The 25,319-nt window shown below is 37.2% G+C and overlaps 1 protein-coding gene across 1 annotated transcript; it reads left to right on the forward strand.

The window, feature by feature from the left end:
* The first annotated feature begins 14,995 nt into the window (after positions 1-14,995).
* LOC149943460 (nose resistant to fluoxetine protein 6-like) lies at positions 14,996-24,313 on the forward strand. Its single transcript, XM_090176098.1, has 13 exons — positions 14,996-15,061; positions 15,141-15,228; positions 15,295-15,418; positions 16,175-16,295; positions 16,370-16,463; positions 16,830-16,919; positions 16,978-17,143; positions 19,175-19,254; positions 19,334-19,456; positions 20,877-20,997; positions 21,844-22,030; positions 22,091-22,233; positions 23,805-24,313. The coding sequence occupies exons 1-13, from the start codon at positions 15,040-15,042 to the stop codon at positions 24,036-24,038; spliced, it is 1,593 nt and encodes a 530-aa protein (XP_090032224.1). The 5' UTR covers positions 14,996-15,039; the 3' UTR covers positions 24,039-24,313.
* Positions 24,314-25,319: the final 1,006 nt, after the last annotated feature.

Raw genomic sequence — 25,319 nt, forward strand, 5'->3', positions numbered from 1 at the left:
GCTGGTTTCGAAAACTAGTTATCTAAACGAAGCGATTTAAGGGGTAAGTGTGAACGTGGCTTATATCGATTACTGAACCGCTTTGATTTCATTTAAACTTTGTGTTTTAATTCTACCAGTATTTGACCGTTTGTAAGGGATGTACGTGAGCTTGATTGAAAATAATTTAGGCAGACATACTTACCGAAGTAACCTCCCGCGGTAACTAAACTAGTTCAACAAATTCGCGAGCTGTTTGAGTATATACGCGAGATCATTTATTCGAAGAGCAGCAGGTGCGCCAATTAGGGAAGTGGGGAAATCTGATCCCTCTTTGATTTGCTTTTGGCTTATGTCACTCAAGTGTCGCTATATAGTTAGCTTAATTAATATGAATTATCTCGTCTTAATTTGACATTTCTGTTTCTCATAATTAAATACAACCAGAAGTACATAATATATCTCTTAACGAGGTCAGGGCCATCTTTTCCTCTCAGGCGCCCGGTATTTCATTGGCTACTTAAAATTTACGTCACCTAACGCGATGGTAATCAAACGCCGGTGACGTTTTGTCTTTCCCCCCGCGCGAGAAGGGGGAAAGGCGTTCAACGTGCCCGGCGATTGTCGCAACATAATCATTCTTCCTAATAATATATAAATACATTCTTGGTTAGACGCTTTAGCGCCTACTGCCTTCTGAAAATTCCAAAATTGTCTTCCTCCTTAAAGGAACCCTCTTGAAAATCAGCTATGAGCTGAAGAGGATATCCCTTCTTAGAAGACGCCCTAATTATTATTATTATTATTATTATTAAAACGTTCGGCGTAAAGGCTCGTCCAATGAAATTTGTACAAAACACTGCGTTAGCGTGTATAATAGCTAGCTGCATTCTCCTTGTGTTTGTTGCTCCTAGGTGGCAGTATGTTACGCTATATCCGGTATTTGAGTCAAATCATAAACTAAACGCTTCAGCGGATGACAAATATCTGTTTCATTTTGGTTCCCAAGACTTAAATTGGCATTATCGACGGCATGTCAAAGCATTTCATTAAAATCACTAACGTCGGCATTACAAACCGCCACGATTTTGAATTTGACCAATACTATCGATAGTTTGATATTTCGATAGCAGCCTCTTCTGCACACGCGCATTGTCATTTTTGACGGATCATGATTTTTTAATTATTTTTTAATTTTACAGAATAGCCTCCTGATGAAAAAGTTTTAAAAACTTCCTATATGATGAATTTCCCCCACATTAGTTTTTCTTCTAAAAAATATTCGAAAAAATCAGCGGGCACCTTTGTAGGTACATGTTTCAAGCGATATATTAAAGGAGAACGGTCAAACTTTAACCAGTTAGATAGCCCTATAGCCCATTAAAAACTAAAATGTATGCCGAAAACCGCATCAAAAAATATTGAGTGGTTAATTTTTCATAAAATAAAGAAATTTCGGGAAATTGAAAAGCGCGCGTCCGCCGCTACACCTGGTGAGAAGTCGGTTAGACCGAAAAAGCAACGTAAAAGCGCGCGTTGCTGAAGACGCAAAAAAATTGTTTTGCACGCGCGGCGCGTTCCAGTTATAAGAGACTTAAGCCTAAATTGCGCGATTTTAAAAGTTAGGATAGTTCGCAAATCGCTCATACGGGGTTAGGGGCGCTGGCGGCAGCCCCTAAGATGGCGGCGAAAATTCAAACCCAAACACCTGGCGTTATTTTTTGTTTCAACTTTTTGGGCCAAAAGCTATTTTTTCAAATCAAAAAAGGTACGTGTTAGTATATTGAACGTCTTGTTAATCTTTTGATAAGGCGATATTTGGAAAAGCTTGGCCGTTCCCCTTTAAACACTTCGGATTAGACCAGTAATGTAAATATTTATTCTTATGGATAATGACCATGTTCAGACGAGTTTTAGTGTGGCTTCCAATCCCCCTCACGCTCGAAAACTAAGCTTCTTCCCCCTAATAAATAAATTAGTATTTCTTTAGTTCACTAAAACTTACGTTTTCCCTAAATATAAATAAATAAATACATCCTTGATAATATCTTTTTAAAAACTATGACCTGTGATAACCATGGCTTATACGCAGGGCCGACGAGAGCCTTTACTATGGGAGATATAGTTTTACTTTTTCGGAGAGAAACCCGGGATAAGTAGACCTCTTTTCTTCAAAGACGGGCCCTTAACCAGGGCCACTGAGAGCGGGCCCGGGCCCCGGTAAAATATAAGGTCAGGGCCCAAAGAGAGCCGTTACTATAGGAGATAGTTATACTTTTTCAATTTGGTGGGAATATAATAATAATAATATAGGTAACTAGTAAACGTAAAATCAACGTTGAATGAAAATAAATCATGACGTCATCAGTTGTTGAACGGGACGCTCCAGCGTTGAGAACCAAGACGGCTAACTTCTCCCTTTTTCCGACATTTATATCGATTAGACGCTTTGGCAGACGACAAAACCCAAATGAAAATCAAGCTCAACGTCAATACCGGAGTACAAAAAACGTTCAACAACTTTCAACGGATCAACGCGGACTCCGTTGACTAGTTTCTGAACGTCCCGCTTATATACTTTTCTAATGGGCCTTATTTTATGAATGATCAATTTTAGGGAGTTGAAGAAATACGTCGATCATTAATAACATGTTTAACTCACGTAATACTTAGGTACAAACTTCGTTCGTAGCTCACGTTTTAGCCGTCAAGCCTAGTTTTCTACCTTTTTTTTATAGTTGCTTGGTTTTTCGCTTGTTGCAGCCTACTTCCAGGGGCTAGTGGGCCACACTTTGAAGCACTCCGGCGCTCTTTTAACACATCGTAGGAAAATGGGGAAAAAACAGGCATACTTCTCAACTTACCCCCTACAACTCCTTAAATTTTTTTCATAACCTTTTGAAACACCCTGTATAATAAAGCTGGTCATTATAGTTCGGTTACGTATACCCACGTGTATGCCAGCTTCTTTATCGGTGATTGCGTTTAGCGCTCATTTTTAAATACTTTTAGGTTGTTATTAAGTTAATGTATAGGGTGATTGTAAATTTGTTCCAAATTTAAATTTAATATGCAAGATATACTTTATTCATCATGAGGATATGTCGGAGAATGGGAGAGAAGCAGACGATGCTATGACGTAGCGGAAGTGAGTCTTCGCAAGATAACCGTGCTAACGTACTATAGACAGCGCATTACAGCAACCGAAGGAAGCCGATTTTTCGGAGGTCACGTGCCGGAAGTGGGTCATCGCTTCGTTACAAAACCGTCGATCGGAAATAGCAGACGGACCTTTGGATTTAAATGTTATGAGGCTGAAGTTATAGAGAGAGTTCGAAAAGAGCAGACAGTTTTCACACATTCAACTTAACAACTCGGTCGGTAGTCTTGCGATGCTTCTGACCAAAATTTAAACTACACCAAGCCTATAAAAAGTCACAAGAATCATAATGTTCAAGAAAATTTCGACGCTTTTGGCGTGACAGAATTAGACATCCTCTAACCATTTCATTGCTGTTCAGGATAATTTTTACCCATTAACTTTAAGAATTGACCTTTAGTCGCTATACAATCTGTATATAATTTCTTAAGGGTGTCTACGATCTCTTAGAGCAGAGAATAAACGCGAGCGTCCAAGTGATTATAAGATATCGTCTGCTTTGATGTTTCGTACAACGAACCGACCGGCGAGACAGGGTATGAAGTTCCGGGTCATCACCCTTTCTTCTTATGGAAGCGGCCGTTGTGTTGAAGAAAAGACAAGCTTTGTTTTGACAGAAGCCTATAATAACGACTTTCTCGGGGTAAGTGGGAAAGATTAGGCAAATCGAAAAAGAACAGAGGTCCACCGTGATACTATATCCACCGCAGTTCTACAAACTTTGGTACTATATAGTAGAGGTGCACGAATACAGTGACGCACCAAAGGGGGGGGGGGGGGGAGCAAACTCCCATCAGAGAGAATATAGATTTTTAATTTAATTTTATCCAAGCCACCAAATTCCCTTTTAATTAATTACTGGACGAAAACGGAAATTGTCTAGCATTGTAATCAATAACGAGAGCTTTTGAAATTTTCGTTTTTTAAAAGTTCTTTAATACTTTGTTATAAAAACATGGTTATAATTATAGTTCTGTATATTAAAACGTGCTGTTATAATTTTCAGTTTGTAGTTACAATGGAACCCGCACTTTTTGATAGGTAAGACCATAAATCTATAATATTGTTCCTTTGTTTGTAACTTTGGGAAATATTTCACTGACAAAGGAGACGACCCGAGGTGTTACACACCGATTTCGTTCAAACTCGGGGGATTGGTAGACCTTCATGTAACTTGAAAAATCCTAAAGGGAATTTATTCAATGTTTTTGACAACATAAAATGGAAATTTCCCTATTAAAAATAACATGGGATTTTGACTGATTCCCAGTGAAAAGTTTTAAAAAAATTGAAAAAAAATTAAAATACCAAAATTATAAAAAATTGATAAAAATTGACGAAAAATTCAAAATTGATCACATGTTGAGAAATTTGAACCAAATGGGTGAAAATGAACCGATATGGCTTAAATTGGAAAAAATGTGAGATAAAAATACAAACATTGAAAAAAATATTTCAAAATTGATTAATTTAATTTTTTTTTCAAAATTGAAATTATTTCTATCAAATAAAATTAAATATTTGGATTAAATTGGGTAAACCTTTGAAAATAAGTTATTTGTAATAAAATTGGGTGAAATTCATTAACAATTATTTATATCAAATCAAATTGGGTGAAATAAAGAAATTACGTAAAATTGACCCAAATTGGGAGGAAAAATAAAAAAAATATTAAAATTGGGTAAAATAAAGAATAGTCGCCAAATGACAGCGATTTTTTGGCGATTTTGGGATTTTTTAGGTAATTTTGCATGCCTACAATTAAATAGGGATGAAAGCGAACAAATTTGGGTAAAACCAATAAATGTTAGTTACTTCAAGTAAAATTGGGAAAAATTATTAATTATTTCAAATAAAATTGGGAAAAATTATTAATTATTTCAAATAAAATTGGGTAAGCGCGTAAATATTTCAATTATACTTGAGTGAACCATCGAATAAGTTACTTTTAATTAAATTCACAATATTGTTAGTAAAAAATCATGTTGGTTGGTAGAAAACGGAAATGACGAACTAATTTCTTTCCTATATAGTATTATATTACTGTATATAAATATGTTTGTGTAAATATAACGTACTTAAAAAGGTAAAATATGAGAAAACAAATGATTAGAAAAACCGAGAAAAGTTTGTATTATAGTGTTTCTTAAAATAATTAATAATAATAATAATAATTTAAAAATTTTGCTAATTTTGATCTATTATTTTCCAAATTTGGAAAATAATTTTAAAAAAAGCAATTTATCTATATAAATAAATTTCCATCAATTCCTATCAATTTTGATCGTTTTGGATCGAAACTTTTGATTTTGATAATTTTTTTCAGTGTTATTAACATTTTTCATTTTGAAAAAAAAATATTTGAAACAATTTTGAGATAGTTGGTCGAATTTAGTTTATTTTTATATAATTTTAACTAAACTTTAAAATTGGGCTAATTTAGATCTATTATTATCAAATTTTGGTCAAGTTTGATCAAATTGACCAAAATAAATACTTTGTTTTTCAAAAAATCGCAATTTATCTATACATTAATCCAATTTTACACAACTTATAAATTTCCGTCAATTCCTATGAATTTTGATCAATATTTATCAATTTTATTTAAAAATTTTCACAGGGAATCGGTCAAAATCCCATGTTATTTTCAATTGGAAAATTTCCATTTTATGCTGTCAAAAACATTTTTCGTTGCCATGGCAAAACCGTTGCCCATTGAATAATTTCCCTTTAAGATTTTTCAAGTTACATGAAGGTCTACCAATCCCCCGAGTTTGAACAAAATCGGTGAAGATGTCGAAATAAAGGCACTTCTTTTACAATACAACCAGTGGCGTTGACAATGGGGGGGGGGGGGGTTCCCGTGTCCAACCCCCCTCTTGAGCGTAACTTTGGCTGTACTAAAATTTAACCCCCTTTTCGAGGACTCTCGTGTATTTTACTGAACCCCTCCATTGAAGGATTTCTGGCTATGCCACTGAATAAAACGACTATATATTTGTGGTTAATCGTAATTTCTGATTTTATTCTTTATGGTGAAATGATATTGTTCGCGATTTTCAACACGGTGCAGGTTATTGGATCTTGCATACTCCCACCCCGTCGAAGCGGGTTATCACGGACTTCTGGTAGTGGAAAGGTAAGCTATACTTGTCCTGGAAGCAATCTATTGTTTGTCTATGCTTGGAATGACCTTGGGAGTTCCTCATTTGAGTTGACAGTAAACACTTGAAATGACCATCTATTTCCATTGGCGGTGATTTTGAGGTACATCAGCCTTTCAATCCTTTGACACCGTTAGAAAAAACCGAGAATTCTTCTCCTAAGACCGGTTACACCTTTTGCCGGGAGGGGGGAGGAACATTTTCGAAATATATAAAATTAGGAGGTTTCACTTTTTGTACATTACCCGTAAGGAATAGTTTTTCTATGTCAGTGCCATTAACGAAAATGAAAGTGAAGAGTGCTGGATATCTACGCGCGTTGCTGGTGGTGGCTCTTTTGACCCCCGTGGTCATTTCGGACGTGTTAAGTAAACTGCCCGAAGCGGTGACCGAAGAATCGGAAGAAGTCGCCTTCTCGAAACTGTCCGAATTGGAATCGAGCGCCAAGAGTGGTCTGGAGGCTCTCATTAAGCGGGCTTTGCCCATCTTGCTTAGGTACAGTTCCGAAGTGGACTTGAGCGCCCAGTGCCTCTCATCCCTGATGAAACTGCTCTTCGGCGTCCGAGATTTGCAACTGTGGGCCATTCGAAGTAAGACTTTCGTTAGTTTAGGAGTACTAAGTTAATTAAAACACGAGCTCGCCATTGCCCCTCACTAGATCGCCTCTCCCGCTCATACTAGCAGTGATTAAGGTGCTGAATTTCTCTCCTATTCCTACAACCTTCCAAGAATCTTTTCTCCCTTTTGAGCATGAAGGGGCGAAGGCTTTATTGCTGATTTTTTAAAACGTAGATTTGAGTGTGAAACCCTATTCATTAATTATCTAAAACAAACCTTTGTATGCAGTGAAATAACGATATCTCAATGTTGCGTTATTATTCCATTAAATACATTCGTATATTTGAAAAATATTCTATTCACGAAGATAAATGCAAACTAGCGACTTTTTGACTGGTGTGTTACAAAAAAACAATTAAATGGAACTCATCTTACTGCACTATTTATACTACGTACTAATAAAAACCCAAGAAAGCAGTGTTGCCAGTCATGGTTTGCACAAAATTTCGACAACCACATTTTGGCTCGAAACAAATTCTATTCTATTTAATTTAACTTAAAAAAACATTTATACTAAATCAAACGTTTTCTTTCGACGTACAATAATCAAGCCATATATAAATATTAATTTTTTAAAAGAATCCATGGATAATGAAAATTTTAACGGAGGAAACACATTGATTTTTTGTTTTTATTAAAAATTGTCGTGAACTTTCGACCCGCGGGTCTTTAACAAACTAGATGACCTCTTCAATATTTACAATATATAACTTTTCGCCACAAAAATTCGAATAGTTGTACAATATTAAAAAAATAAAAAAAAATAAAAAAAAATAATAGTAACCAACTAATTTCTACGAGTAGTGTACAGGAGCTTCTTATCAAACAACCTCCACAGTTTCGAGATTAAGACTACCAATATCATTTATGTAAACACTTTTATTTAATTTTCTTTTGAACTAATTTGATTCCCTATATAAAATATTTGGTTCGTTTAAATTGATCACGTGATTCTAATTTTTTCCAGCCATACCATTTTTGGGGTCACCAATTTTTATACAATTTTTATGTTCAATCATACGTTTTTACCAATATAGGGTTTTTTACGACTGCATTTAAATTTATGGACTATTCATTTCTCGTTTAATATTTCAATATATTTTTGAGGCGGATTTTAGTTTTTAAATTCGTGTTATATTCTTACTATCGCCTACTAACAAGGCTAATATTGAATTTACTCTTAATGAGTCTATTTATAATTTCGCTTTTATTTCTTACATAAGGTAGAACTAATGTTATTATTTTACTATGATAGGACTTGTAGTTTAAAAATTGTTTACAATGGGAAGCCTAAGCTTAAATCGAGTTATCTATAGAATTAGCGAAATCCAATAATTTTTCAGTTCCCCCCCCTTATATTCTTAAATATAATAAAATATGTATCATCAACGTATCTTAGCCAAAGTTTAATATGCCTACTATTTCTAACATTTAAAAAAAATTCTTCTGCATACATGGTTATAGTTTCGCACTAATAGCTGGAGGGTACAATAGGTGTTTCCATAAAATAAAACAATAAAAATTTATAAGTATAAAATGTATTTCTATGCTTAATATTTTTAGTGCTTTATTGGCACGTGAGTTTCGCACGTGGACTTCAAATTCCAAACTTTTTATCGACTCGAGCGCGCGTTCTCTATCTTCAATGACTATAGATAATGACGTAAAAAAACAATTACCGTATTTTATAGAAACACTTACAGACTGGTGATTCTAAAAAAGATCGGTGGTCACATGATTTGGTTATTTTCTGTCGTATGGTTAAAGAATTTGAGCCCGTTCTTCTTTTTTCATTTTCAACGCGCGTGCAAAATCGCGCGAGCCACAATCTACTAAATATACCAAGAGCGCGCGCCCAAAAATTTACTCTTTTGTACATGTATTTGTCGATATTATATTATTTCCAAATAATTTCAACATATTATATTAAAAGAAAATTATCCATTCCAGTAAAAAAAACATTATTGTCGCAAATGTGAAATTTCGATAAGTCTGGTTTTAACTAGAACAAAAATGTCGAGCGTTTTAAAAGTTAACGCTCGCCGTCGCGGCGTTTTTGCCCCAGTGAATACCAGCCGTTTTGCGAAAAGGTCAGATTGCGGCTATTAGAAACGTTCGATTTCAGACGTTTCGTCATCGGGATAGTGTTTGTTAAATTAATTAAATAGAATCTTACGAATCCAATCCTGTATTTGATGAAGAGTGACCTATAATGATTACATATCATTAGATTAGGACTTTTCGTAACCAAGGTGAAGGTTTTGTTGGGATCAGTAAACCACGTATTCCGCCAGGTAGCGTTCGTCACACTTAGATTACACGTTGAGGTACTTCGTTTAGCAAAGCTCTCTAAGTAAACCAGTGGCGTCGCCAGAATTTCCGTTTTGGGGGCGCTTAAGCGCCTGCTCAAGGGCTCCCATACAGGTCGACTTAGCAAACCGATGACTTTTTTTAGAAATAATTTTTATCAAGAAAACTTCGGTCAAATTCAGATAACGTTGGAAAAGTTAAAGCTTCTATGTCCTCTCCTCTTTCACTCTCCCGAAACCAACCACCTAAATTAAAGGTATATAACGAAACGTTTTAAGAAAATAAAACATTTTATTTCCAAAATTGTAATAGGAACCCTTTTATTTCCAAAATTGTAATAGAAACCCTTTTATGAGTTTCATCAAAACAATGAAATCAATTTCGGGAATTTTAGGAGGCGCTTCAGAAAATTTTCAGGTGGCTCAAGCGCTACCTAAAACAGCCTAGCGACGCCACTGAAGTAAACCACGCTTAGTTAGTCTAAATATTTAATGGGCGTGTCAATTTGACGAGCAATATGTTCTTCCAAATTTGATTGTTCTTGCAACAATTCTTGCAAATTTTACAAACTCCTGATAGCTAATTGGTAAAACTATTATTATTTAAACCCAAAGCAAAAAAACTATGAAACACAAGTTATCAAATACCTATAAGGCTGCTCCTGTAACGATTCATATATCATGGATCTATTTAACCCATTGAATATTCAACTGGAATGCCTTAGGTCACCTCCGGCGACGCGTGGGGCGGAGCCAATTTAAAGTGATGTATATAGTGGAAATAGAACTCAGCTGTTATTTATAAGCAGTCGAAGAGTTATGGTTCCTAAAATATGATTAGGTATTTATCATGAATCTATTTAATTAAATAGATTCATGTATTTATTTTATATTATTATTAGAATAGTTATTATTATAATAAAATTATAATAGAGCATTTATTATTTAATAATAATAATATGGCAACTGAATGGTGCATGCATTTGTAGTTTTCTGATGTAATTTTACCAACAAATTTTTCGTCTATCTTGACGAAGTTTAGAACCCCTTTAAGAGTTAAAGTATTGATCGCTTTCTTTTTTAAAAAATATTGTACGTTTTAAGCCAAGCCATTCTACAAGCCAATATTTTTTTTTTCATTTTCAAGTTTGCTATTACTGATGGCCAAACTCAACAAAATAAAATAATTTATCATTTTTTATATTTTGAAATTTGCCTTTCTTTAACGATAGCCTTCGGGGAGTGAATCCCAGTCTATTATTATCTTTGACAGGAGAGAAAACTTTGCGTTATCCACCACATAGACTCGCCAAGGGTAAAGTGACGGACCAGAAGAGCTAGGCGGTTTTTGACCGTAAAATTGACGTACCAGGAAAGTCCGTTCGAATGTTCCCCGTAGAAACAACTTAACAAATCTCTTATTAAAAAATTGAAGTTGATATCTTTTATCGCGCGTGATTTCGCAATAGTTATGGAAACTAAAATGAGTTGATAAGTCGCCAAGGTAAAAATGTGATTCCCGTCCTTGATTTCATTGACTTAGCTTCAAAACACCTTTTCACTAACTCTGTTTTGAACATTTTACAATTTACTTTATTTGAATTAACTTTATTCTATCATATATGCAGGAATACATACCTCTACTTCGAATGCTTATCCTGCAGTATCACGTATGGTAAGATCACTCTGACGGCTTTGGTCCCACCTACGAGAGAAAAATCCTCTTTGCGCGCGCTCCCCTCTCACGTCGTTGTTTGTTAAGTTAACATAGTGACGTCAAAAAAAACCGTCAGCCACATCGAGACGAAAATCTGCCGCGATAAGCATTCCAAGTAGAAGTATGGATTCCTGATTAAGGCCAATAACGCCAAATGTATTTAAGCTAGGAATTTCAAACTTTCAGGACACATAGAACATGTAGGGGGTCACTTGAAAACGGAAATTCCCATGACGTTGAACCATGTCTTCAAGGTCATTCAAAATTTATCTCGAGAACTATTAGAGATACAAAGTTGGTTTCTTTTAGAAAAGTGTTCCCCTTCACATTTTAGGTGTAAATAACTTTGATCCTTCCTTATTTGACAAATAACAAGTCGCAAGAATTTAGACAAAAACATGAGCGACGTGATGAAAATAATGTACCAGAGACCAGGTTGAAGGGCTCATCACTCGAATCATACTCATGCTAGAGTATCAACATTTGCTAGACATACTCATCTGGTATGGCGTCTTTAGAATTTGTAAACTCGGATGACCTTTAACTCATGGTTCAAGGCCAATCAATGTTTATTTCGATAGTCAATGGATTTAGAGAAATGGTTCCAATTTGAAAGGTTTTTATCATGGTGTTTTGCATTGGGTAAAACCCATTTAGACTTAAAATTTCAATTTACACACTTTTTAAATTGGAACCATCTCTCTAAATCCATTGACTCTCGAGATAAATTTTGAATGACATTGACCCAGGAGTTGAATGTCATCCAAGTTTGCAATTCCAAAGACTTCCTATTAGATGAGTATGTCTAGCAAATTTTGATACTCTAGCATGAGTACCTTTCAAGCTATTAGCCCTTCAACCTGGTATCTTGTACATTATTACATCACGACCGTCCTATTTTTTTAATTCCCTAGACTGATTAATGTCAATTTAGGTGGTATCAAAGCTATATAGACCCCAAATGTGAAGGGGAACACTTTTTTAATTTAAACCAACTTTTTATCTCTAATGGTTCTCGAGATAAATTTTAAATGACCTTGAAGACATGGTTCAAGGTCAGGGAAATTTCCCTGATGGAATAATAGATGTCGTTGTCGGCGGTGAGATCGTAGAACCTTATTAATTCCAATTGGTTAAGGTTTCCAAAGACTATGTAGAAATAGCTGTAATATATTTTCAACGGGGCAGGTATGCCACTTTAAAGCTCTACTTTCTAGCCATTGCATTTAGCACGCTTTGCGTCCTATGACCGACGCTTAGTGCGTACCTTTATTTCGTAAACATTAATTATAATACACATCTTTTTGATTGAATGAAAAAGTAAAATATGAAAATTTACACACCTATAATAAGCTTATATAAATTATAGAAGATCAACTATTTTTAAATAATTAAATATAATTTTCTTCGGCAAGTAAACATTATTGGTTTTAGTATTTACAGATCCCATAGATCATTATGATTTTTTTGTCTAGCTGGTACTATGGGTGTTTAATACAATGAAAATCATAGTTATCACCAAAGGGGTAGGTGCTATAGAAATCACGTGTACAAATCATAGGTAACCAGGGCCGTCTTTACGTGATTGGGGGCCCCTGGGCAAAGCGATACGCGGGGCCCCTAATAATTCCAGACAATTTCTTAAAGGCCTAGGTTTTTTTCTGCCTGTCCCCCTTTAAATTAACTTATTGGAGCACAAATACCCCGGTGGTAGGCCAACCGCTGAACATGTTGGCCTAATTTAAAGGGGGGCAGGCAGAAGAAAAACTAGGCTTTGAACCTCCAATGCAAAGTCCATCGTCGCCATAATCTTCAAATATTGGTTCAAATAAAAAAATGCGACGGTCTACACCGTCTATATCACGAAAAGACATGTTTTAGATAGTTTAAAAATTTGTAAAATGTAAATAGACAATACTAATATTTAAAAAATGTGGAAAACAATATTTGTAAGATTCATCTTTTTCACCTTACAAAAGTTGAAAATGGGGCCCTCCAGAATCTTGGGGCCCTAGGGCAGTGCCCTATTTGCCCAATGGGAAAGACGGCACTGTAGGTAACCACTGGAAATCACTAAATAAAATTTAAAATAACTGTAAATCATCGGCCAATTATAATATCTCACTAAAGAAATCAGAATGTATCAAAAATCAGTAATCATGTTTCCAAAATTTTTATCAATAACTTTTGTGATTACTGACGACATTGAGATGTAGCACGTATTTAGCTAAGTATGCTTTATGAAATATTTAGCGACATAAAATATATTTATACTTTGAATCATATACAGTGATATTTGTTACGGGGATAAAATTAATTTATTTTTGGTGAATACCGATTTTCAGTGGTGGAATCTAACGGAATTCCCATCGGGGGCATTCTCAGTGGAACTACGGGGGCATACGGCAGCTACGCCCAATGCACCGAGGTTAGGTTCCCTAGCAGAGGACTCTCCAACGAAGACTCGGTCAGGGGTCAACATTGTGTCGTCGCAGTCCGACCGCCATTGCCACCCAGACCGGAAAGGATTAAATTGGACACGAGTGTTTTTACTCGAGTTAACAGTACGCTTAAGACCGAGGTAAGATTACGAATGCCCTAGAGAAGTGCAAGAGGGGATTTTATAAATGACGTCACAGGGTGGGTTTTTGATACATAGTGACGCAATAAAGGGGTATGGATATTTTCAATTTGTGACGTCAAACTCTTAGACGGAGGGTTTTTAATACATATGACGCAATAAGGGATATGGGTATTTTCTATTTTGTGTCGTCACACTCTTAGAGGGAGGGTTTTTGATACATATAGTGATGCAATAAAGGGTATGGGTATTTCCTATTTGTGACGTCAAACTCTTAGACGGAGAGTTTTTAATACATATGATGCAATAAGGGGTATGTGTATCTTCGATTTGGTGTCGTCGCACTCTTATTAGAGGGAGGGTTTTTGATACATAGTGACGCAAAAAAGGTATCGGTATTTTCGATTTGTGACGTCAAACTCTTTGAGGGAGGGTTTTTGATACATATAGTGATGCAATAAAGGGTATGGGTATTCCCTATTTGTGACGTCAAACTCTTAGACGGAGGGTTTTTGATACAAAGTGACGCAATAAGGGGATGGGTATTTTCGATTTCTGTAGAGATTATTATTATTATTGTCTTTATTGAAAGGGGATAAGGGCAAAAATAAGCCCAGTCGTGCACTAAGCCTAAGGAGATTGGAGCAGCGGGTTCAAAGAACCCAATCTCTAAAATTCAATTTATACAACCCAATCTCTGCCTCCCTTTTGGCGAAGACATCAGTCATTTCATTCCCATAGACCCAGAAATTTCTGCCTGAAAAACATTAGCATAAACCCGAAGGATCTTATAAAAGCCGCATTTACACCAGACTGTGTCTTAGACCCATCAATAAAACAGCTTTTTTCTTCTCTGGCTCCTAGGGTCTTATTGTTTGACCACTCTGTGCTGCTTGGGAAATGAGAATTGAAAGGTTTGTTTAGTAGCCATAAATATCAGAACCAATTGAGAGAACAGGTTATTGAATAGAGATATCGCGGCAAGGCTTGGTGTGACTATCCCAATTATTAGCCTCCACCAACCATTCTGGTTAAGCCTATATATAGGCACCCATAGCAGCAGCTTCCTCTATGAAAAGATGAAGAGGAAGAATATTAAGGAGAATTTCTAGAGAAGCACTTGGGATTGTTCTCATAGCTCCTTAATGCTGAAACAAGCAAGCTTTTGTAAGAAGCGCAGCTCACACTGCGACGTCTTGATTTTAACTCTTGACTACCAGACCACAGCCGCGTAAGACATCAATCGTCTTAGATTTTAGGTAGTTAATTCATATAGTGACGCAAAAGTGGAATATGTATTTTCGAATTGTGTCGTCACACTCTTAGAGGGTCGGTAGTTGATATATAGAGAAATGGGTGTTTGGTACTATGGGAGAGATTTTCTCGTGATAAATTGGGTTTTGCACTTTCTATTTTAGATGATGAATGATTTGATGAGGTATTTGTACGCTTTCTACGAAACGCCGATCAAGGTCGGAGTGTGCGTGCCATCTTCTTGTTCCAAAGACGAGATGACGCAGATTGCTCAAATTAGTACGTGAATAATTTTAAACCCGAAAATGTAGGAAACGTGTCATTTTAACTGTAATCATGGCTTCTTTGTATATATTAGTTTCGAAGCAGTTGTTGATGGTGTTGGAAGTGGAAACTTGCGAGGTTGTGGAGCCTCTCAAAATTGATCGGCTACAAATGGCTATAATGTAAGATAAGTGCTATTAATTTGTGTTTTGAAGTTGCCTTACTGTTAATATTTATTATATATTCAGAATCTGCGTATTTGTGATTGTAGTCATCAACGTATTTTCAACAGTGGTCGACGAATATTTGCGAATCAAAAACGCGGACTTAAAAGAATCACTCAAACCCAGTACGACTAATTCTGGTGGGGCTGTACTTAATGACGTCTCACTTTTTAAAAATGTATCTATGGGCACTGCCACAAAGATGATTCAATTAAACCAACTCTCTTTCAGCCCCCTCCCCGTTGTAGCCAAGTCTGGATCACTGGACATAATATTTTCAGTTGGTCGATTATTAGATTTTGTCCTTAAACCTAGTACTCATTTTTCAAAAAAGGTGTTAAACTACCACGACGCCGATCGTCGACGCAAAAAAATTCCGTTGAGCATCATCCGTATAGTTTCCACTAGCGCGCGTATAGGAGCTCCATTCAACTTTGGGATGTAAAGAGGCTTTTAGACGCGAAAAGAACAATACGTTATTTATCGGGCTAGTGGAAACGTGGGGCTGATTACTTAGAGTTTGCCTGTACACCGATTACGCGGTGTACGCGCTCTTAACGAGAAGCGTGTACACTGATTATGCAGAGTGGTCAGAACCTTTCCATGAGTTGAAACAAATTAAGCTTAACACAATTTTGATTTACGTCTATACGCTAGCCTTTGCTGTTGAAAGAGAACCTTGCACCTTAATACATTGTAGCGAATACCCCTTTTAGGAAAATGCTTTACACTTGGCACAATGAACTGCCATCCTTCCCCTAAAAAGCCGTGACGTCTTTATGAACTGTCCATATTCATTATCTAGCCAGAGGTTGATGGAAATGGTAGACTAAAAATTGAACTACTTTTAGGTTATCCGAACCAAATTATTCGAACCTTTTCGTTAAGGCGGAATTTCTCAAAGATATTTGAAACCAAGGACGCCGAAAAGAGGTCATTGGACTGTCTCTACGGCATCCGGTACATCTCTACCACGTGGGTCGTCTTGGGGCATTCCTACCTCATTCACGACAAATCAATGTTAAGTACGCGTATGACGAAAGATATTTAATATAACCCAAATTGAGTTGTTCTCGACTAATTCTTTACCTTTTTTTAGGAGAAACTCTGAATGCTGCTAAACTCCTAGAGGGTGTATGGTTTCAAGTTATCGCGAATTCTGTCATTTCCGTGGAATCTTTTATGTTTATGAGGTATCTTTAATAGCTATAATACACTAGGAATTCACAAGTGAACCTGGAATGCGCAACGGCATAAGGCGACGACTCCCATCGCCCCGGCTTTAAATTACGTCATAGCCAATAGTCTGGCTCAGGTAATTTACTTGCTGATGGAAAGAACGAGTCAGAAGAGGACGCTCCGAGAAAGAATTTGATTCGCAGCGAGCTCGGGAGAAGCCAATCATCTCTCTTATATCCACCGAAATGAGAAACTAAAGCTAATAATCTTTCTTGAAAGATATACACGTATTTCTGTTCCTAGCAACAGTTGTGAATTCCTTTGATTTCGTAGAATATGAGCCGTGCTTAACAATGGTTTCCTTCTCTCTCTTTATACAGCGCAACGTTAGCGTCGTATTATTTGGTGAAATACTACGATTCGCAAAGGGTCTATACGCCATTTATTTTCATCGTTCGAAGAATATTACGGTATTTTAGTTATATTCAGCATACACTGTTTATCGCTCACTGACGCGTACGTCTCCAGGTTGTTGCCGTGCGTGGCTTTAGTGACCGCCTTCGCCATCGTCCTCCCTTTGATGGGCTCGGGGCCCGTGTACAAGGCCACCATGGAAGATTTGGCCTATTTGTGCCGAGAAAACTGGTGGACGAACCTCCTGTTCGCTGGAAATTTTCTACCCCTCAACAGAATGGTACAATATTTGTATTACCCACTATCATAAGTAACATAATTGACGTAAGGTTAATACTTCCTATTCTCCCGATGATGATAGCTAGGAGCAACAAACACAGCACCCCACACAAGGAGAACGCAACCTGTAAAAAGTCGTACATTTTCTGGTGTACATTTTTCATTGGTTAGACGCTTTAGCTCCTGCTGCCGTCGGAAGGGGAAAATTCGGAAATTATCTTCCCCCCGCCCGTAAAACGATCGGCGTAAAGGTTCATCCAAATAAATTTGTACACAACACTGCGTTAGCGTGTTCAAAGGCTAGCTGCGTTCTCCTTGTGTTTGTTGCTCCTAGATGATAGTCTGTTTCACCAATTACTTATAAATCATTACGCGGCTATAAATTAAAAACTCTCAACGAGCTGTCACTAGTTTTTGGAAGTGCTAGGTAATTATGCCCGTAAAAACGGTAAAATAGCCTTTTTTACAGATTAGCCAAGACATCGAAAATTGTAACGCTTTCAACGGTAAATTGAACGTTTACTTAGCAAAATAATGATGAATAATTTAATCGGAAAATAAAATTGAGTATTAGAAACATCGCCTTCGTTTCTGAAGGTAATTATATTAAAATTTGAGAGCTTAACGCGTTTTCACTCGTATTTATCGACGAACCTGACAGTAATTTTGCCAACGAAGCGAGTGACGAGTTTCCTCTTCCGAAACATCCGTTTACGTAATCACTCCGAGACAGACTGGACATGCGTCAGATTTATAGCCCGGTGTACAGGTAAGATTGAAACCACACCACCGGAGGTCTATCATCATAATGCCCTACGCCAGCGTCCACAAGCCCGGACAGGTGACAAAACCAGCATGGGTAGCAGAACCCCAATACTGATGGCCGCACCCTTGACGCAAGCCGCTCAACCCAGCAGAAGGTGCAGCAATGGGCCAACCAGCGCGCCACTTCGCACACAGCAGTGGGAATGAGAGCGAATGCTCTGGCAACTCCGGCCGACACCCTACCTACGAAGGTAGAGAGCCAAACCCATTGGAAAGAGCTCCAAAAAGGGGAACGGTGAGCACACGGCAGTCCAAGTAACCCGGCACAGCTGGCACCGGATATCCCGGCGGGAGCCCAAAAGGCTGAGAAACAGGACCGCCGTGCCCCCATACGGAGGCTCAATCCGCCAAGGCGGCCAGGTGGCCAGCCCACACCGGACTGAAGTCGGAGGTGGAGATAGGACCATTTGGACGGAGCTAACATCTCCCAGCGCGCCACCGCCCTTACGGGTTACAAGAGCCGGACCCCGACTCCCCGGTAAAGCCGCCAGTTATTGCACACTCCGACTCCGAGACAGACTATCATAAATTGAAATGGTTCATCGTCATACTTATTTTGATTATGTTATTTATGCCATTATATTGTTGGAGATTTAAAGGGGAACGGCCAAGCTTTTCCAAATATCGCCTTATTTGCATTTCAAAAGATCAATATACTTACACGTACCTTATTTTATCTTGAAAAAATAGTTTTTGGCCCAAAAAGTTGAAACGCAAAATAACGCCAAGTGTTTTTGTTTGAATTTTCGCCGCCATCTTAGGGGTTGCCGCGATTTGCGAACTATCCTAACTTTTAAAATCGCGCAATTTAGGCTTAAGTCTCTTTCCCGTCTTCAGCAGTGCGCGCTTTTATATTGTTTTTCAATTTTATTAAAGCAAGGAGTGTCTCACCGATTTATTCTGTAAATTTTCGAAATTCAATTTTCGAGCGAAAACTATATTTTGAACTTCGAGATCTCAACGAATGGTATTCGGTAAAGATTTCGAATAAAGATAAATCAATGCAAATTGTTGAAGTCGATCTCGACATGGTATAGGGTATCGAGATCGAATTCCCATTCGAATTTTTACAGAATCGCCCCCTAGGTGTCGCAGCGGACGCGCGCTTTTCAATTTCTCGAAATTTCTTTATTTTTAACGGGCTATAGGGCTATCTAACTGGTTAAAGCTTGACCGTTCTCCTTTAATTAACTAGATCTTGTTTCAGTGTATGCCTCATGTTTGGTATCTAGCCGTCGATTTTCAATGTTTCCTGATTTCTCTAGTCTACTTTTCCATTTTATTCAAGTGCGTTTGCCATTCCAGTTTTTTCTTAATTATAGTCTATGAAAGTCTAGTACATTTTTGCTCGTTTCGAATATTTCAGAAGTAAGAAATTGGGGATGTTTTTCTTATTGTTGATGCTCCTGTCTTGTGTCGTGTCGACTGGTCTCGTCACTTACTTATTAAACTATCCTCCCACCATCTTATTCGTCTTCTTCGATTTAAGGTAAATGGCGATCCAATAAATGACGCTCTCCTTTTTCTTACCCCCCCTACGCGCATGCGCGCGAGTTACTGAATAAAATAGTCACGTTTTGATGTTTTATTTGTAAGGCCAAAGTTCATAGTGCTCGCGCATTTTTTCTTTCGTGCGAAATTGCGAAATTCAACGAGCCCTTCTAAATTGAAATATTAAGCAGCGCGTGCTTTAAAATATAACGCTTTTAGAAGTTTGTCTTGGCCCTCTGTATTACTATTTCTAGGCAAATATCTGAACAGGTTTTATTTAAGCGTCTATTAAAAAGGATCTAATCTTTCGTTACACCCCTAACATTTCCCGTTGGCCGTTTAATGAAGTGATTCCGTAGAATTTACGTTCAAACAAAAAACCATTCTATAAATTTATTAGCGAATGCTGTCCTTCTTTTGAGTATGAAGTCACGAGTAGAGCTCGGCGAAACAGATAAATTAACCGCTAAAATTTCAATTAACCATAAAAATTACGATTAACTGTTTATTCGTGGATATTATCCAGACTAAAAAGCAATTTAACATGTAAAAATAATAGATTTTTCGGATAATTTGTGGATAAATGTGTGTTTTGGATAAAAATAAATAAAGTGATTAATTCTTATCCAAACGCCGAGCTCTAGTCAAAAGGGCTCGAACAAAATTTTGTTTAAACCGGGAGTATCTGAAAACAAGATAGATGAAGGGCTTGCCACCACCCTCCTACGCATTAATTGTAACCCAACCACCTGTTTAATGCATTAAAAGTCGCTAGATGACTTGGGCCTAAGGTGGTGCCTTGGGTATTAGCCTAGCTGATTATTATTTGATTATTATTATTTATAGATCTGACTTATATGCAAATATAGTTCCGTGTATTTGTACATATTAATAATAATCAGATAGGTTAATATCCAAGTCATCTAGCGACTTTTATTGCCTTTAAATCAGGTGGCCGGACTACAATGCGTAGGTGGTGGCCATCCCTTCAAGGCACGCGAACCAACACCTCCTTACACTTACGGTCTATACGGTGATATAACCATCTCTTATTGGCTGTGTTAATATTACAATTATAGTGTTTATATATTTAAAAATTAACGTAAATCACCTTAGTTATTTGCAAAAATCGCACTTCACCCTGACGTTTTAGAAAATACCAACCCACAGGGACTGAACGTAAGCAGGATTTTTAAGAGCAAATAATAGTCACAGTTGTAAGTCCACTTAAAGTAATGAAATATAGTATTTGTGGCTTAGCTAGGAATTTAGAGAATGTTCTATTCCCCGTACCTTTCTACAGACAGAGTCATGCAAAATTCGCGGTTTATAAACTCTTGAATACAGAGTTTAAAAAGATGTATTATTATTATTACTCTTGAATATAGAATACAGTTTTATTGGGTATTTCATTTCAGATTTCTGAACACGTACGCGAAGAACGTGTACATTATGCCTCACGTCCATCTGGGAGTTTACGCAGTTGGCCTCTACCTGGGGACTTATCTTGCCAGACATCCCAAAATTAAACTTCCTACGGTAAACTTTTCGTAAAGATACTCTGACCGATAAAACCCCAACATCTCGCTAGTAATTGGCGGAGTGAGCTAAGTGGTCTACTAGGCTCAAAAGAAGTCTTGTTTGATTAGCTAGAAGTGACTATACCGAGCAAAGGTTCCCATTGGCTGTGGATTACATCATCAGGTTTCTGTTACGTGGTCTGCGAAATTCGAGAATTGATTGATAAATTTAGTATTTCGTAGTGCGAAATTAGTAAAACCTTCAGCTCGCTCAGCTTTGTAGTTACTAGAATTGATAGTTTGACCTATAATTGAAATTCGCGACCGAAAACTGTCGCTACGTCCTCTTCTGGTTGACGTCGAAAACTAGATAGGTAGGGTTTGTTAGTCAGTATTATAAGGCTATGATGGATAAAATCGAAACTAACACCATAGCTATTGTTACATAAGTGTTACATTTCCTATTCTTCACATGCAAAAGTTTAACTGAGAGCTATTCACAAGACAGACTTCATTACCAGCTTCGTCGCCGTTTTCTGTCCGCTTGCTCCCGCACCACTCGTAGCCTTTGACAGCGACTCGCTAGGGGGAGATTTTCTTCTGGTGATGACGTCACTTCGTTACTAGCTCTCAGTAAAATATTCTCCAAAGTGACAAACTTATGGAACAATATTATAGACAAATGCTAACACGAAGCAATTACGTCGCTTAGATTTCAGCATTTTTATCTAATTTGACGATAGCAGACACTAGATCATAGGCTACCTCCTTAGAGCGCCACCTAGAATAATTTCGGTCGTGATATGTACTACAAACAGTAAAATTAGAAATACTATGATAATAATTGAGAATGACTCGTTCTTAGTGGAGCACGTTTTGTGGGTGGGGTGTGTCGGTGAGCACAGCTCTGGCGATAATTTACGGGATTCATCCGTGGAACAACGGCATTCCCTTTACCACCACCGAAGCCGTCCTCTATGCGTCCCTTCAACGAACGGTCTGGGGACTGTGTTTGGCCTGGGTCGTTCTCGTCTGCTTCACAGGACAAGCGGGTACGTCGAGAGGTCGATGGCGGCAACTTCGGAAGGTTTTAATTATTTCCCTTTTAATAGGAGTAGTGCATAGATTCCTCTCGTGGCCTGGATTTCAGCCGCTCGTTCGCATCTCCTACCTGATCTACCTCATCCACATTCTTGTTCTTTTCTATTTCGAGCAGTCGAGAATCGGGCCCATGGATGTGACGCACAAGACGATGGTAGGTTACTAGGCTCGAACTAAACCCAGCTTTTATTTTAATTTGGCTATACTTTCTGCAATAATTCGTTTTAAAATTAAAGGCCCTATAAACATCGTGTACAATGTACTTAAACGAAAAATTATACTTTAGATATACTACTAGTTTTAGTTTACCCCTCTTTGTTGCCAGAATGATATTCCTAGACATTATCTAAACGTTACATACACCATCGACAAACTAGGACTAGTAATATAAGCCTATAAATTTTCGTCCTAATTCTGCCGCAGCAAAATTTATGACTACGCACAGCGCCCTCAGTGTAGTTTTTGGAATTTGAAATTTCGGTACAAGATGGCAGCCTCCATCGAAAGGGAGCTTGAATTGTTAAAAGGGGGAAATTGCCCAGAAAAATTACAATTTATTGAATACTTAACTTTAAACCGTAATTCAACTAATAGTAAATATTTTTGCTCTTCTAGGTATTCTTAAAAATAAATTTCAGTCGGTTCTTTGCGAATCGATTGATAAACTAGATGCTTTACTAAGTCCGAAAAATGATGATTTTAAGAATCTCAATAAACCGTAATAGCACTAAAAATTTATTAAAACTCGTAAATTAACACCACAGTAGTATTCACCATCTTGTACTAGATTTTTAACTCTCGAGAATTACGCACCGGGGGATTTGCAGTCGAATAGCGCGACAGTTAAAAGATAAATCCTCTATGGGGGCTTAGTATAGTAACGCTAGTCCTGTAGTAGTTTGTCAATGCATACACAATGGAGCCCATTGTTGTATGAGTGAACTATGAAATCAGGTCGTTTTTTTGTGAACGAGGTTTATAGGGTCTTTCAATCTTGTAACTTGACCCTAGGAGGATAGCAAAACACCGAGGGGTGAATCACTTTGTTACATTGTGTCCTAATAATCATGATTAAAAATTTAATCATGATTTCATCATTTTTAATCTTTGTACAGCCAAAACAACATATTTCATTTTAATCTACTCTAATCATGATTTAATCATATGAGGGTGTCCTAATAATCATTGGAGTGAGCTGCCCCTCGCCACATATATTGGCCGCTTTCCCCTACGACATAGGCAGCCAATGAAAAATGTTTTACAATACAAGCGCGTCTTTTATTGGGTCAAGCTCCCCAAGTCTGGGGTGCGTCTAAAGCTCCTTGCAGTATACGCTAGATCGCAAGGACATGGTGACGAGGCTAACCACTTTTGGGGTCTTTGTTACCGGGTATAGTGGTGTGTTAATTCTGAATGTAATGCTCCTTGGCAAGTTACGCTATGACATACCCTGAAATTTTAAGGGGGGTAAAGTCCTAACAAAGGGGTCCGTACAAAATACTCCGCCATGTTAGGGTATAAAAGCCGGTAAATAAGCCTGCTATAACTCACAATATAAAGTAACTGTCGTGTGCCAAAACGTTATTTTTAAATCGGTCAATTCATAAGGTGAATTTATCTAGGCAAGGCTTATTCATATCCTTCTATTGACTGATTTCAAAATGAAGTTTTTGCGCGTTAAATTACTGCGCAGTAGTTTGAATTTCATAAAAATGGTTTTATCAGGTATTTAATTTCCTGGCGGTTTTGAGCGCCAGTCACATTTTGGCCGTGATCTTGCGGGTGACATTCGAATCTCCGTTGGTGCAATTGGAAAGGATCCTCTTCCAGTGGCTGGCCACTCTCAGGAAGCCCAGGGATTCGATACCGGCTCATCACGAGACCAAAAGTCAAAGTGGAACGGAGTACGTCAAACACACAAAGATGTCCACCGACGAAAGTTGTTCGACACATTTTTAGCGCAAAATGCTGGGCGTCAGCATACTTAAGTTTTGAACCTGGTTCTCTTAATATAAAATCATTGACAATGACCTCTATTAAAATGTTGTTACCGTAACAAAATTACAGAAATTTGGTTTCGAAGCGGACACTAGAAGGAAAACTATACGGGTGGCGTCATGTGACGTTGGGGTAATGTACTCAAAGAACACGCTGTCATAGCTACTGTTATTCTGTCTGACAACACCTAGATTTTTCAAATTTATCTAAATCAGATAAACGATTTTTTTTAACCATCTGCAGATAACAACTAGCTGGTTCTCAGTAATCTGAATAAAAACAAATATAAAAATGCATCCATTTTCTGTAATTGAATTTATAATGTTTTTACTTTTTATACCTAAAATCAGATCAGAGAGTAAAGTTACGTTTACTTCGCGTGAGCTAATGCTTTTTAAAACAAGATGTCACGGACATTTAACTACACACAAGTAACACAATCCCCACGCTGCATTAAACCTACTATTAATATTAATATTAATATTAATATTAATATTAATATTATATTTAAATTTGAATATTTTTCAATCATCTTGTTTATGAACTTAATAAACGTACTATAATAACCCAAGAGGAATTTGGTCGAAAATGAACAGCACCTTGTATATTAAAAACATGATCTCAATCACCTTGTCTTTAAACATATCTAACCCACTAAGCAGTAACAACCAAAAAGTAATTTTAACGCTTTATTAATCACCCTACCCATTAATTATGAACAATATTTCAATCACCCTGTACATAAAATTAATAAGTAAATTGTAACCACTCTTTTTAAATTTCACTAAAATATCAACCACCCTGTACATTAACTCAATAACCCTGTCCTTTATCATAATCAGGGCACTAATTCTTAACAACCGAAGAGTTACTTTACCACAAAAATTAATTGCAGCGCTATAGTAATTCATTAGGAACAATATTTCAATTACCCTGATAAGCTCAATATAACAATCTGAAAGAATTTTTACAAAAAGCAGCACTTTCTAAAGAAACTAGTGCATTAAAAAAAATCCCAATAACCTTATCATTTATCCAGTGAAAATTTTTCCCAATGAACATCATTTTCATTACGATGCCCGAAGACAATGGACACAATTCGTAGAGGGGGGTTGGGTGGATCAGATTATCAGGAGATTGAATTTGGTGTCAATACCTAAAAGCCGTTACACTATAGGCGCGCCATGTTTTTTTTCAAGGTCGAAGCACGGACTTTGAATTCAAATCAGTTAACGTATTGAG

This window comes from Leiobunum rupestre, chromosome 5 (assembly GCF_980474605.1).
Source record: "Leiobunum rupestre chromosome 5, qqLeiRupe1.1.hap1, whole genome shotgun sequence".
Lineage (NCBI taxonomy): Eukaryota > Metazoa > Arthropoda > Arachnida > Opiliones > Sclerosomatidae > Leiobunum > Leiobunum rupestre.